The following is a 14,989-nucleotide window of genomic DNA, read 5'->3' on the forward strand; positions in this document are numbered from 1 at the left end:
ACTTTGTGTGACAGGAGACTAGAGATAAGAAAGGACAGTCCACATAAAAGAATTTTCTTAAACATATGGGCACACTTTGATCAAACTTTTACTATGTATTTTGACATGATTTCAAATATTAAATAGATCTTGTGCAACAAGTAGTCCTCAAAATAGACAATGTTTTTAGAGGTAGAGGCGAGTCTCTATGAAAGATGTTCATTATGGTCACTGGCCATATCAAAATGACATTGAAAGATCAGAGTTTGAAGTGCTGCGAGAATGAATGGCCTAGACTGATTTGGGCCAAAGTTATAGCACATCAAACTTCACACATCGGAAGCAAACTTATGACAGGTAAACCAATTTCACAGCAGTCAATTTGTATCAAACTTGTATTACCTATGTATTTTGACACGATTTCAAATATGCAATTGATCTTCCTGTGCAACAAGTGGTTTCAAAATATTAAAATATTTCTTTTTTTTGTGAGCTAGAGGTGCGCTCTATGAGTGATGTTTGTTATGGTCACTGGCATATCAAAATTACATTGAATGATCAGAGTTTGAAGTGCTATGAGAATGAATGGTCTAGACTGATTCGAGCCATAGTTATAGCATGTCAAACTTCACACATTGGAAGCAAACTTATAATGACAGCTAAACCAATTTCACAGCAGTCAATTGCTCACCTTGACTTGTGCATGACATCGAACTCGCAGTTAGTGAAATTGAGTCCCAAAATGTACATTTAATGCGACAGAAAAATAAGGTCCCACATAAAGTGTAAGATAGGAAAAATGTTTTATTTAGCTTTGTACATGAATTAATGATGTGCTTGGCTTGTGTGAAGATTTCAGATGAGGTCAGCAACTGAAAACAAAAAAAGAAAATACCTATGTTGCAGTAATATCCCAAGCACCAATGATTGGCAGCAAGAAGCCCAAAGTAAACCAACAAAGCTCTTACCATTCATGGGCATTTCATCAATCTGGGTACTGTAGTACTGTTCAATGTCTCTCAAGATGCGGATGTCGTCATTTTTAACGAAATTGATGGCAACACCTTTCCGACCAAAACGACCAGACCGTCCAATTCTGAAAACAAACAAAAGAAACAGTCCGTAAAAAAGGTTATATGCCTAGATGAAATACCAGGTATTGTCACTTTCCAAGCTATTTGAGATAAATTACTTTTCCTTACAGAGAAATATCTTATCGCAATTTCATGCTCCCTTTATGGTCAAAATTAACAACTTTCTCTCTCAGCAGCTACCAACAAGCTCATGATTAAAAGGTGTGCAAGACCTTCAAAACTTCAAAAGATATGAAACACAGTAAAACCTCGTCATAATGCTGCTGAAGGGGCAGCCAAAATTACTTTATTATATCCATTATTGCTCTTTATGCCAATATGTGCCCAATGGGGTGCACAACTGTAAACATATACAAGGAGACATTGCGGCTCGCGGAAGAGCTACACATATGCCGTGAAGTTTTGCTGTCAAACAGCAAGAGAATCTTCACGGTGCGTAACAGCACTTTTTAGCACCTGATGAGACTGCTTCTACGATAGCTGCCTTCTGTTCCAATGTGACAGTCTTTCATCTCCAATTGGTTCATCTTAGTGTCATGAAACTGGCGAAATGGCGACGTGGTCGAAGAAAACAGATTGCGCGATTTCATAAACTCAATAAATAGTTGTTCCCAAGCATATACAATTTTTATTAATTTTTCCAAGGCCTTCGACAAGGTTTCCATAACAAATGTTAAATTGGAACAGGTTTTACAAAACCCAAGGCTTATAGCCTGGTTGTCATCCTATCTTAATAGCCATCATTAGCACGTGATCAGAGGTTGACTCTGGCGCCCCTCAGGACTTGGTGCTTGGCATTTTATTTTCCATCTTTATGAATGATATTGTAGAACACACTACAGTAAAAATCAAATTGTAGGTGGGTAACTGGGCACTTTATTTGTAAGTCAAAATGCCCACTGACCAAGACCAGTTAAGAGGAAGCTTTAGCCCGGGTGATCCTATGTAGATACAGGTAAAAGGAGAATTCGTTTTTCTCAGCAACCACTGCACTAAATTTGACGAGGTTTGTTGCATTTAAAAGAAGAACCTAAAATCTGGTGACTGTTGGTTTCGAACTTTTGATTATGGTCGTCAATCTTTTATTTGCATTTCATTTAATTGCTTTCTTTGCTCGGTGGTGCGCATTCGTGTGCGCTGTTATCTTGAAAGTTATCAGACAGCTAATACCTTTATGCGTGGAGTTTTCTTGCTGCTGTTTGCTCACACCAGTGTTTTGACAGTGAGTGTCTGCGGTCGATGAGTGTGATGGGTTCACATTTGGCTGTGCACGCTGACACCATGCTTGTTGTTCAGTTAGTAAGCGAATGTTTCAAAGTTTATATGGCCGGTCAAACTACTATCCTTATTTTGTATAACTGTCTACTAATTTGCTATCCCAATCGATGCTTCGCCTTACGGGCAAAACTGCAACTTTATCCAATCGTGGTAACCTTTTTCCAATTCTTGTAACCTTTTTCATATTTAAAACCGTACTACTGCGTTCACTCTGAAGGAGCTACCAGCTACAAAACATTCATTCCAAAACTCGCTACCATAGACAGCATGTAAATGACAACCATCGTGCAATCATTGCTTGTAATAAACGAGCGTTTGTTGTAACTGCAACCATTATAAACGGGCTTGAGTGTATTCGAGATCGACTGTACTACTGCACCCACCTGTGAATGTACAACTCCCGGTTGTTGGGCAGGTCATAGTTGATGACAAGGGACACCTGCTGGACGTCAATGCCCCGAGCCCAAATATCTGTTGTGATGAGCACTCGGCTGAAACGTATCAAAGAAGCTTGCTTAGTAGGCAACACACAAAAGCACAAAGGAAAAGTTTCATTTGACTTAACTGTATAACTTCTAAATTTCAATTAAAACAGATAATTGTTCATATTGTAAAAATCTGACCCACGCCCTTTTCTCAATTATCTCATGTGTGCAAAGTGTGAATTTGCACATAGAGCGAGATTGTCATGCCACAATTGTAGTTAAATTTTCAGTAGGAATATGAAGCCTGAATTCAAGAACAATTACAGCTACCAAACTCATGACCAGCTTGAGGCCGGCTCACCTCTGGCCAGAGCGAAACTCCTTCATGATGGCGTCTCGCTCCTTCTGAGGCATGTCACCATGCATGGATGACACGGTGAAGTTGGCTTCCCGCATTTTTTCACTCAGCCAGTCCACCTGCGAAAAACACCACCATGGAATGGCTGTAAATGACACGAATACCAGTTTTCCTAGTAACATTGCAAGCGGACTCGGTATTGGACCAATAATGTGCAAGGCCAGTGCGGCACATTGTGTAGCACCTAAGTTGGCCCTGTCTTCGTTGATGCCAGGGTTTATCCTCTGCATGTCCCCTCCCCACACAATGCAACGCCAGTTTCCAAACAGGAGAATAGGAGTAGGCACAACAAGCACTCAGAGTAGTGCCCGAAAACAAGTGAGGGTTCATGCTGCTGCAAAACAAAGCACCAAGAAAGCTGCGACACGAAGCCGTTGCTATAGTGCCGTTGAAGCCGTTGCTATTGTTATATTACCCTATCACTTGCATATTGAACAAACTTTTTCCAGAAAAGCTGAAGAAAAGCTGGGAGGTTGCGTTTATTACGTGGGGTAAATTTTATGGGAACTTTTGCGAAAAAGAAAATTGAAAAGATAGTAATGACTGAAAAATTTCTATGTACACTATTTGCAAACAGCGATAACTTTCCAGTCTTCTATTCTTGAATGGCGCAACGCACCTGATTACCATCAATCCCAGATATATTGAAGTGTACATGGACTTGGGGCGGCAAACTATTGTGCCAAGCAATCCCGCATCAGTGATTACTTCAAGTAATCTTTCTCAGACATACAAAATAAAGGTCATTTCTTTTTGCGGCAAGTTGAGACCTTGGAGGGAAACGGTGGAAACATACACCTGTTGGAGGTGAAATCATTCCGCCAGGGGAGAAACAAGCGCTGGCGTCTAGGATGAAACTTGGCGTGCGGACATCTACAGCGTTGCACCTGACGTGTGAAACGAAGTATAGGTGCTAGAAAACATAAGGAACACACTGGTAGGAATACTTTTTTTGATATAACATACATTAGTGATCTTATAGCAATTCAATCTTCACTGTTCCTAATGTGGGTACCCTACTGTCTGATCTAAAGCAGAAATCAAAAATTTTCAAGCATAAGTTCCAAAATCTGTTCCTACCATTGTGTGCTTTGTACACCAAGCTACGAGCCACAACAAAAATTATGGCTCTAGCTGCCTTGAAGGCACATATCACTGCCGCAAATCAGCAAGAAGTCAAAAATTGGTGTTCTGAAGAAACAATAAAAAAGAAATACATTCACTTTTAATCAAAAGTGCACAATTATTTTGCAGTATTTTGCAGTCAAAGTGGCTAAAAGCCACCAAGAATGTAGACGCTCTGACTATGGCCACCCAAATGTGGCAAAAACATTATTTATCGCAGTCTGCCGATTCCTGGTGGCTTGCATCGCGCGCGCTGCAGGAACGTTCACAACGGGTTGCTCTTCTGGTTGCCGTTCACACGGGGTGAGCACCACGCCGACGTGACATCACCGCAGCATGCACATGTGATAACGATCTTCATGGCAAGGCCTTATTCGCTTTTGCCTACTATGACGCTACCGCCGCACACCTTGCATTTGACAAACAATATCAGTGCGTTCACCAAGTCTAAACTGACGATAGCGAAGCTTGCCTCGGCGTTGACTATTGCGGCTGTAACGTCATCGGTGAGAGTGAGGGAATCCAACTTTCGCTTTGTTGCTGGCGCTGAAGCAAGAACTTGAAGTTTATTTGGGGCACTCATCTTCCTCTGCAGCAAATCTGCACGCTGCAACATTGCAGTGTCATGCCGAACGTGCCCGCCGTCCGGAAAGCTTTCACTCGTTGATAAGCTGGCTAGGCCTACTTCGGCATCGTCTGCGGCTGCGGCATCGCTTGCGGTTGGCGGCACACTATTCTTGATGTTTTCTGAAGGAATGGAACGTCTTTGAAAGTTATATGCCGATCGCTTTTTTTTTTTTTCCAAGCTTATGCCTCGTGGTGAACTTCCCCGGCGGATCAGACATCGTTGCAGATAAGTCACAAACCTACTAGATGCGCCATCGCGTCGCCCGAGGAGTGGAGCAGACGACAGGAACCTCGATTACCCAACCACAGCATGCATTTCCAGCCATGTGTGCCAGTCTATGAATGGGACTGCGCGTTTGGACTTTCCTTTCTCGCTGGATTTCAATGTCGCTGGTGAGCCAGCGGAGTAACTTTTGACGGTAAATTGAAGAAAGGCTCCTCTTTCCAACGAGACCAAGATGGCCGAGATCGCAAGCCTAGGGAAAGAGCGACACGGCGCAATAAAAAGGGTTTCTTTTGCACGCCATTCAGCTCACAGTGATGTTATAAATTGATGTTGTGCGCAAAATACTCCCCCTTCCCCCCACCTCAAAATGGAAAACTTGATGAATAATAGGAAGAGTAGCTGTAGGTATTAGAAATGTCATATTCAAAACGACTTATTTCGAGATTTTTTTCGCATCAAAGAGCTGTGTCCCTATTTAATAGGCGATAAACGAAACGCGCCACTGTTCCCTGCTGCAGACTGCGATCGTATATGTTTTCCAGCCACAAGATCCAATGTAAACGAGAAGACGGAAGGCGCGTGCAATCGAGAGCAGTATATAAGCCGCCCATCTCACGTGAAAACGAAGGCGCGCAGTTTCTTATTCTGGTACCAGAAAATCTTCACCCAAGTCATAGCCCGCCGCATTCACAACTATTGCCACCAAACCTTTTGCGATAAGCCTGTTCACCTATCTGTCTTACAGCGCGTGGTGCATAGGGCCATTGTTAGCGTACTGCACACTTTTAGGAGGCGATAATCCAATGAGCCACCGTTCCCTGCTGCAGGCAGCGTGATGTGGGCATCCTGTTTTGCTTCAGCGGCATCCGGCATCACCTACTAGCTTGATTTCGCTTCAGTTTCCCATCGCCCTCTTAAGGGGGAACGTGGCTTTTGCATCGCGAAAGAAGGGGGGAAAAAAATCGATTTTTTAAAAATTACATTTTCAGTTGCTATAACTATTTTTTGATCTGATTCCGAAATATCATCACTGTAAGCCACGTAGAAGCGCTCTAGAAGATTGGTTTTATCAGCCAAGGTGGCGAGAAATTTTGCGGAAATCAAGAGGAGGAGGAGGAGGAATAAACATTTATTGTGGAACCAGCACTTTATGATGGCCGGGCCTAAGCCTCCCACGAAGGGACGTCGAGGGCTTGCCTCGCCGCCGCCTCGCGGGCGTGCTGGGTCGCCCAGGTTTGGTCGTCGAGGGCGGAGCTCCGCAGAGCCTCATGCAACCTCGACGAGAGAGTCGTGGTGTTAGTCTGGGTGTACTGTGCTGGGCACTCCCATAGCATATGCGGAAGTGTAGCCGGGTGAATTCCACAGTACCGGCAGTTGGGGGTAGTGTAGACGTCCGGAAATATAAGGTTGAGGCGGGCGGGTGAAGGGTACGTGTTTGTAGTAGACGCAGGGTGGTAGCCTGCGCCCGGCTGAACTTTGGGTGAGGTAAAATGCCTTAACGAGATCGTTATAAGTTGTCAGACTGTCCCTGGTGCCCAGCTCATCTCCAGTGACTCCGGCGCGGTTGACTAGGCCTCGCGCAATGGAGTGGGTGACCTCGTTGAGATTGGGGAGGTGTGGGTGGACAGGGCTGGCATGGGCCGGGATCCATGTTAGGGAGATTATGCTGTCTTTAGAGTGTGGTGCCTGGCAGAGGATGCGAAGAGCTTGGGGAGAAATGCGGCCTTTGCTGAAGTTAGTAACGGCTGAGCGAGAGTCACAAACTATGGAAAGAACAACATTTTTCAAGCCACAATATCTCTGGAACAGCGCTACCGAGCGCTGCCATCTTGGTCTCGTTGGAAAGCACATTTCTCTGTCTTCAAATCTGCTGCTTCAGCTACCTCCTCCATACAGAAACAAGTACACAAAAAGGAAATGATTGAAGGTTGTGCCGGAGTCTGCCATTGGCCGCGCCCACCACATGACTCCAGCGCAGTTCGCCATTGGTCTGGCGTTCACGTCGTCTGCTCGGCTCTTTGTACCTTGCAAGTTTGGAAGTCCGAACTCGCCGTAATCTTGATGTGTCGAAACGGGCGCTACGCAGTACACATCGCAGTAGTGTGGCCAATCCCTATGTTTGAGGACGTCTCAGACCTGCGGCTAAGCATGCTGAGCATCGGCGACGCTAACATCGCGACTAAGATTCGCGCGCGGAATCCTCGGACACGCGGCTAAGCTTTCAACACTCAGTGTTTCGGAATTCGTGACCAAGCACATCGCGCACGCAATGAGTCCTTTTGCAGGGACCTTGCAATAGCAGGCTCTGCACACTTCAAAAATTTGTCCGAGTAGCTTTGCTCAAAACATGGTCCAGACTGACGGCCCTTCACTAGCAGCAGGTGTTGGAGGGTTGTGTCGCACATTGATGAGCGGAATTCAGTCCTAGTTTTTTCGCGCCGTGCTAAAATCCTCTCACACTCTGCCTTGCTATGCGGTATCACGAGTAAACCGAGCATCACCTTACCAACTCGGTGAAACATGTTTTCCATCAGTGTTTTTCATTTTTCCAACCATAGACTACTGCATGTCCCACCTTTTTCCATTCAGGATGTGCTCTTGAAGACTCTACGCCTGTAGTGTGGCAAACTCAGCTTCGAGAGCATCTAAAGCGTCTTCAGCAGATTCACTGGAATCTCGGGGCAGCAGCTGAGGGAAACTGAATAAAAAAACGAAGGCTCGAGAGCGATGCCTGTGAAATAAATTTCAGGTTGGCCATCTCGGAATTCTTCCGAGTTGCTTTTCAGAGTTGCGTCAACATCCATAACGCTTGGCGTCGTCGCATTTCGGAAACATTTTCCGTAGAAGAGGCCCAACGTGGTCACTGACACTAAGGGGTAGGTTGTGTTCGACGAGGAATCCCGTAAACAGGCACTCCACACGTATGACACTGTTGTCACAGTTGTTCCGGAGAAAGTTCACTATGTTGTCTTGCTGCTCAGCGGTGCGTCGTGGAAACGTGCACTTTCAAGCCGCCTTTGCCACCATGTGCTGACGTTGCATCCACACGTTGTACAAAATGCATAAGGTTCTTCTTTTCTTGACGTCAAGAAACACGGAAATTGAGAAGTATAAGATCGCAAAAACTTCTGCAAATACCTTTTCTTGGGCACACGAGGATTGTAACTTTACACGGTGCACCGCATATACACGGCCTAGCCAACACTAATCATACACACAAGCAGCAACAAGATGCACCATGGAGGAAGGCCTGCATGAAATACAAGAGCTACATTAGCTCTGGCTTTGGCCGGCTTACTAGGCACCGTAGTCGACTGCTTAGTCGATGATACCGATGGTGCTAGTGCGGCTGTTGTTGATGATGCTGACGATTACGATGTGGCTTTAGATTTCGCAGTTCCGGTTTCGCAAAAACCATTATGGCGCAAACAGAGACCACTTTTCTGGAGATATGACTGTGATCGTACAATCGGAAAGTTCAGTAAAAAATCTGGAATCTCCCGGGAGAATCGGAAGGGTTGGCAGGTATGCGTATGTAACATTTTGTAACTTGAAAACTAGTTAGGGCATCGTAATGAAACTGCACATTTTTTTATTTAAGACACTTCTGAGCGCGGCTGCCGAATTTCGTTGCTCTAGGTCAATGAACAAAAAAGTTAGCTCTGATCCCTGCCTCCCCCCTTAAAGGTCGCCACGCAATAGGATAACAACAAAACACGTCTCAGGCCACCACAGCACCACCAGCTCGACACATGTCGGCGTTTCATGCCGCAATGAACCACGCGACACTTCGCATTACGTAGATGTCAGCAATAGTTGCGTCTGTCAAATTTTTTCTGTTTCTTCAGATCGCTTGTTTTCCTGGTTAGTATGTTTTCTCCAGAACGTATGAACAAGGTTCAGCTACATTCGAACTTTGCTATTACAATAGCTCCTTGCTTGACCAAGGAGCTATTGTATCCCTGCTCCTGTTTGACCAGGAGAAGCCAGTACAATTCACAGGCTGGGAAACGTGCCACCAAGTGGTCAAGAGAAGGCACGGTTGTCTTAAGGCACAAACACTAGCTCCGCCTGCACTCCCTAACCTACCTTTCTCTTGGTGTTGCAGAAGATGACAGCTTGGGTGATGGTGAGGGTGTCGTACAAGTCGCACAGCGTGTCAAACTTCCACTCCTCACGCTCCACTGCTACAAAGAACTGCTTGATGCCTTCCAGGGTCAACTCATCACTGGAACCAAACAAGAGCACAGAATTAATAAACCCAGGTGCTGACACACGAGTTATGCGACACAATATTAGACGTGCATAGCATGTCAGTTTCGTGGACACATTTTATGCTGCCCAGTACAATTTCATTCGTACTGCATTTACCTATTTTTACGTGCCCCCGAACCTAATGCACACTAAATTCTCACAAGTTCAAAGTAAGAAAATAATGTGCACCCAGATATTACGTTTGCATAATCTGAAAAAAATTAGAATTGCTGAATTTACTTTAATAGAATGGAAATTTAATTACACCAAATTTTGCATCATTGCCTCTATCAGCCCCTTATTGCTATGGGTCAAAACTTGACATCCTCTGCATAATCTCAAGTTTGAATTCCATGAACAATTCCACAACGATCGCAAACAGGATGGTGGCCCCCACCTAGACTAACCAATTTGCCAGTTTGTCCATTAATGCACACAAGACTCGCACAACGGAAAAATGATGCAGCTATGTTGCCACCAGCACAACACATAAAATACCTCCTTTACTGACTGAGCTTTTGTTATGAAAGTGCTGCATCATCACACCCAGCACACGTAGAAACTTGTTCTGTTGCCATCTTGTGATGCAATGGCATTTGTTCTGACAGTAGGATGTTACTAGGGTTACGAATGTGGTTTCAGTTTCATATCCAATCTTGACATGCAGGCATTTTTGGGACCCATTTTCTTGGAAAAAGACGTGTGCATCAGGATAGATCGAATATGATAATTTGTTTCAACGAACTGAGCAGCACCTTGCAGGAGAGCTCCTGTAAATGTAGACTGTTTTATCAAACCTCAAATGGTAAAATTTTCAAACCACCACGAACACTGCATGGCTGGCATACCCTGCTAAATACAGTGAAACCTCATTACTAAGAACACCACTTCAACGAACTTGTCAGAAATTCCCTGTTGACTGCTTTTTCAAAGCACCAACCATATCAGTACAGTACAATCTTCTTAAACCATACTCGCTTAAATGGCAGTTTCATTTTAAATATAGCAAAGTCAAATCCCTGACTAAGCGGCCATTGAACATCAATGCATTTTGTATCCGCATGAACTGTACCAGCTTATTATGTACGTACCGGTTAACATATAGGGTTTGCACTTTTTGTAGTGCCATCATGGCGGTAGGTCGGCCAGGCAGAAGAACGAGCCTCAGACATCAGAACGACCTCCAAGCGCAAACGCAGAGGGTGCATGGAAGGGTGCTTGGAAGGGTGAAGTCACATTAACATTACCATCAGTTTGGTGCAGAGCCAGAGAGCGTTGTGGCTGGTTAGTGGTGGCCCGTGTTGTGGCGTCGTGCAAGCTAGGACTTGCGTCATGCCGAAGCTAGGACAAAAACTGGGTGCTCCGCATAAAACTAAAACTGGGTGCTCCGCTGTCGGTGTGCTAAACAGGTTGCGATATTTGCTACCGATAAATGTGAAGCGCAATATTTACAACGCGCTTATACATTCTCGATTAACTTATTGTTTTCTATCTTCTAGTTTGGTCAACCCCTACACGAACTAACTTAAGATCAATTCAAACACTCCAAAACCGCGCACTGCGTGTGATAGGTAACTTAGAACGTACTGATACCACTAAACCATACTATAACAAATATAAAATATTAACAGCATCAAAACTTCACACTTGCAAATTATTCCTCAAAATTTCACAGCAATTCTGGGAAAACAAGTGTTCCTTCCAAAGCAAATACCATGGCAGAATGACAAGCTATAACCTCAGAAAAACTCTGATAGAAAAACCACGTTGCATAACAAAATACGGAGATCAAAAACTAGCAGTTCAACTTCCTAACCTTCTAAATGACTACCCCCTTGGTTTTGGACCTGCTAAATTCTGGAAGTTCAAAGCAAAGCTTTAAGAAAATGGTAAAAGAATTGTTACTATCCGAAGACTAATAGAAATGTTCTACTACAGGTATAAAACATTTTCGTACGTTTTTTTGTTGTTGTTGTGCTTCAAGTGCTTAGAAAACTGCGTAAACATTAACCTTTTTTCTTTCTTTTTACAGGAATTGCGTACTCAAGTGTTGGAAAATGTGTACTGCTTTAATACGATGTGTGACCTCCTTAAAGCCTGCCACTGCCATATTGCTGCCAATGTACGGGTGGCACGGCCTAGTCAGGCAAATGTTTGCCTTTAGCCGTGTCCCCTAAGACAATCTGCATATTGTTGGTTGGTTAGTTGCGGTTTAATGGCACAAAGGCAACTAAGGCCATGCTGCGCCAGTCACAAGACAAAAGGAGACGCAAGGTTAGAGCAGGCAAACCTGCATTGCATTATAGTGCGTGTAAATAACCAGTTGTCTCTAAAAAGTGGAACAGGTTAGTAAATGGCACTAGCGGGTCATCTGCCAGTAATAGGGCAGGGTGTAAAGGCATACTTAAATTATATGGGTTGTGTAAAAGCTTCCGTCGCTGTGTTTCAAACTGTGGACATGTTATAAGGATATGTATTACTGTAAGAGGTTGACTGCATTTTTCGCAAGTCGGCGGGTTTTCTTTTCGGAGGAGAAAGTTGTGTTTTATATGTGTGTGTCCAATCCGAAGTCGACACAGGATAACCTCATAGAACCGTTGCTGGTGAGTGCACGACTTCCACTCACCAATTACGGGTTTAGTAAGATGTAGCTTGTTGCTTAAGCAATGGTCCCATGTCTGTTGCCATTTGGACGTCAAGGCCTTAACAATCGTCGTGATACTATCCCGATATGGAAGCGCCGTGTTTGTTATGTATTTGTGCACTGCCATTGATGCACACCTATCCGCTGCTTCATTACGTGGTATACAGACATGGCTTGGTACCCAGCAAAACCTAATTGACCGGCCGTATTTGTTTAATGTTACCATGTTTAAAATGTCCCCTATCAGGGGTTCACATTTGGATTTCGCGTGTAGAGCCTTCAGTGTGCTTAATGAATCAGTGTATATTACTGTGTTTTCGTGTTTGTCAGCGATGCTCTTTTTAACTACAGTCCATATTGCGTATACTTCGGCTGCGTACACAGAGGCATGTTGTGGTAATCGAATGCTTATTTCCCGATACGGCCCCCACACCCACGTGATTATTTGTTCTAGAGCCATTGGTGTAAAATTCCATGTAATTTTGGTATTTCTCCTGAAAAGCGCGGAATTCTTGTATAATGTGTTCGTGTGGGGTGTCTTTCTTCTTTAAATGTGTCAATGACCAGTCGCATAATGGTTCAAAATCGTGCCACAGGGGCAAACGCTGTGGCTTTCTCGCAACCTAAGGGACTTTGCGAGGAATGTCATAATCCCGAATATATTCCTCATATTGCAGGACAAGCGGTTTAATCATGTTCGGTTTATTTGTGTAGTGTAAGTGTGAGTTGCACTGTGTGACGACGTTGTAGCATGTGTGTTGCGGTGATGACTGAATTCCGAGTACGTAAGAAAATGTGAGTAATGCTCTGCGCTGCTGTAATGAGGGTTCATTACATTCAACATATAAACTTTGAATAGGTGACGTTCTGTAGGCACCACTTGCCAGTCGCAATCCAAGGTGATGTACTGGATCACGTCGTTGGATATAGGACTGTCTGGCTGAGCCGTAAACCACGGAGCCGTAGTCTAAAAGGCTACGCACAAGAGACCGGTAAATACGTAAAAGACCGGTTCGGTCGGAACCCCAGTGCTTATGAGATAAAACTTTCAGGATATTCAATGCTTTATTTGCCTTAAGGGGAGACGCGGGTCGAAAAACGGCGATTTTCATCAGAAAAGTCAGTTTTATGTTTTTGACTGTTTCAGCAAGATTGATCCCTCCTCTTTCACATATAAAGAAATCAGAGCCGTAAATGATTGGGAAATTATAAATAAACTCGGTGAAAGCACCCGAGGTGGCGAGAAAAGGTGCAAAGCTGGCCCATTTTCCAGCGCGTGATGCGTCAAATCGCGGCGGCGCAAGCTATTGGGCTTGTGCAAGGCAGTAGGCCTACGCTTTTTCTCTCCGAGGTCGGCTTTGCCGCGTCACAATCTCCCCGGGAAGTAATAATAAAAACAACATTCCACCGCTTAAACCGAGCGCTTTCGCTGGATTTCTAAATCACGTGGTGCGATTCTGGCCACGCCATTGGCTGCTAGCGCGCGACGCGGCCGCAGGTTGTCTGCTCTTTCTGCGACGCGCCGCTCTCTCGACGTGTTCCCAGGCTTTCAGGCATTTTTCTGCTCCTTGTTTCAATGGATCCCGTGAAGAAACGCGATTTTCGATCTCGAAAGTATCGGTCGAAGCACAAGTTCAAGGGGACTCGCCGCAAAGTCAAGCGGCGTGCAATGGAGACGTCCGCGGCAGCTAAGCCTAACCTAGGTCACAGCCTAACCTAGGTCACAGCGACGCTTTCGACGGTTCAGAGCCGGCCGGCCGCTCAAGTTTCGTTGACAGCGCAGACGAATTCGTCAGCGCATCTGAGGAAAAGTAGATAATCTTCGACAATCAAGATAGGAGCGGCGAGGAGACGGCAAGCACCTTTATCTGCGAGATCGGCGTCGGGAACGTGAGCACCGCGGCATGTCCGGCGTGTGGACGGCGTGACCTTTTATCCGTGAGCTGGCCAAAAAACGGAAACGACTCGCGTCGTTTTTGGGGTTGTGTTGCAACAATGCAGCGTGTACCACGTCCGTTATCTCGTCAATGCATTCGTCGCGGCGTGCATCTCTGGCAGACGACGCTAACGGTGGAGCGCGCCCTTCGGCCAGCCCAAGAGAGAGTTTCGCCGTGAATATCAAGGCAGTGGTTGCAGCGCGCGCATTTAGAGCTGTACACAATCAACTCGTCCGATTTTGTGCAGTTCTTGGTTTACCAAAACCGATGCACCATAAATCGTTCACCGCCATAACAAAGAAAGTGCACCTCGCTGCTACAAAAGCAGTGGCTGAACTTGGAGTTGGCTCGGAAAGTAACAGCGCAGGAAGTGGGTCAGCATGGTGCTCACGAAGACTCTATGAGAGAACAACATATGGCGCAGGTGAATTCTAAAGTAGTGCACTGGATCTAGATACCCTGGCCTGCATTATGTGCAATTTTTATACAGATTTCAGCGCTACAACACAAATAAAGAACTTTTATAACTTTCAATCGTGTTTTTCTCAGCTTCATATTTTTGGCCAAACATGGCTTTTGTGCACGACATTTGATGTACTTATTGTGGTCCAATCAAGACCAAATTTGGTGTGCATCATCTTTAAGATGTGTAGAATGCACTGATCTAGATTTTAGTGCAACCAGTTTATTTTTAAGAATAGAAATGTTCAATACCCTTGGGTACCAGTCACTGAAAACGAAGCATCAGATATGATATTCTCTCAAAATGTTGCCTGTCAAGGAAATTGCATTATCTTGGTTATTAGCACTCAGTGGAGTGTTAGGGACAAGAAAAGCCATTTTGCACTGCTATATCATGCCAACTGCTAGGTCCAGTAGCTGCACAAACATGCACTGTTTTTCACTTATGCATGGCACTTAGGACATGAAAGCATCAAGCTATCCTTAAACTAAAAACAGATTTGGAATGAGGATATCAAGC

General features: G+C 44.7%; 1 protein-coding gene across 1 annotated transcript in view; it reads right to left on the minus strand.

Moving 5' to 3' along the window:
* Positions 1-765: 765 nt before the first annotated feature.
* LOC126532978 (eukaryotic initiation factor 4A-III) overlaps positions 766-14,989 on the minus strand; it is a 61,459-nt gene continuing 47,235 nt past the window's right edge. Inside the window, exons 6-10 of the mRNA XM_050180159.3 lie at positions 9,262-9,400; positions 3,138-3,253; positions 2,735-2,842; positions 948-1,075; positions 766-851 (exon numbers count right to left, since the gene is read on the minus strand). Coding sequence (XP_050036116.1) covers positions 835-851; positions 948-1,075; positions 2,735-2,842; positions 3,138-3,253; positions 9,262-9,400 — 508 coding nt within the window. The 3' untranslated portion in view covers positions 766-834. The remainder of the gene's footprint in view (positions 852-947; positions 1,076-2,734; positions 2,843-3,137; positions 3,254-9,261; positions 9,401-14,989) is intronic.

The sequence above is a fragment of the Dermacentor andersoni genome, chromosome 7, assembly GCF_023375885.2.
Source record: "Dermacentor andersoni chromosome 7, qqDerAnde1_hic_scaffold, whole genome shotgun sequence".
NCBI lineage: Eukaryota > Metazoa > Arthropoda > Arachnida > Ixodida > Ixodidae > Dermacentor > Dermacentor andersoni.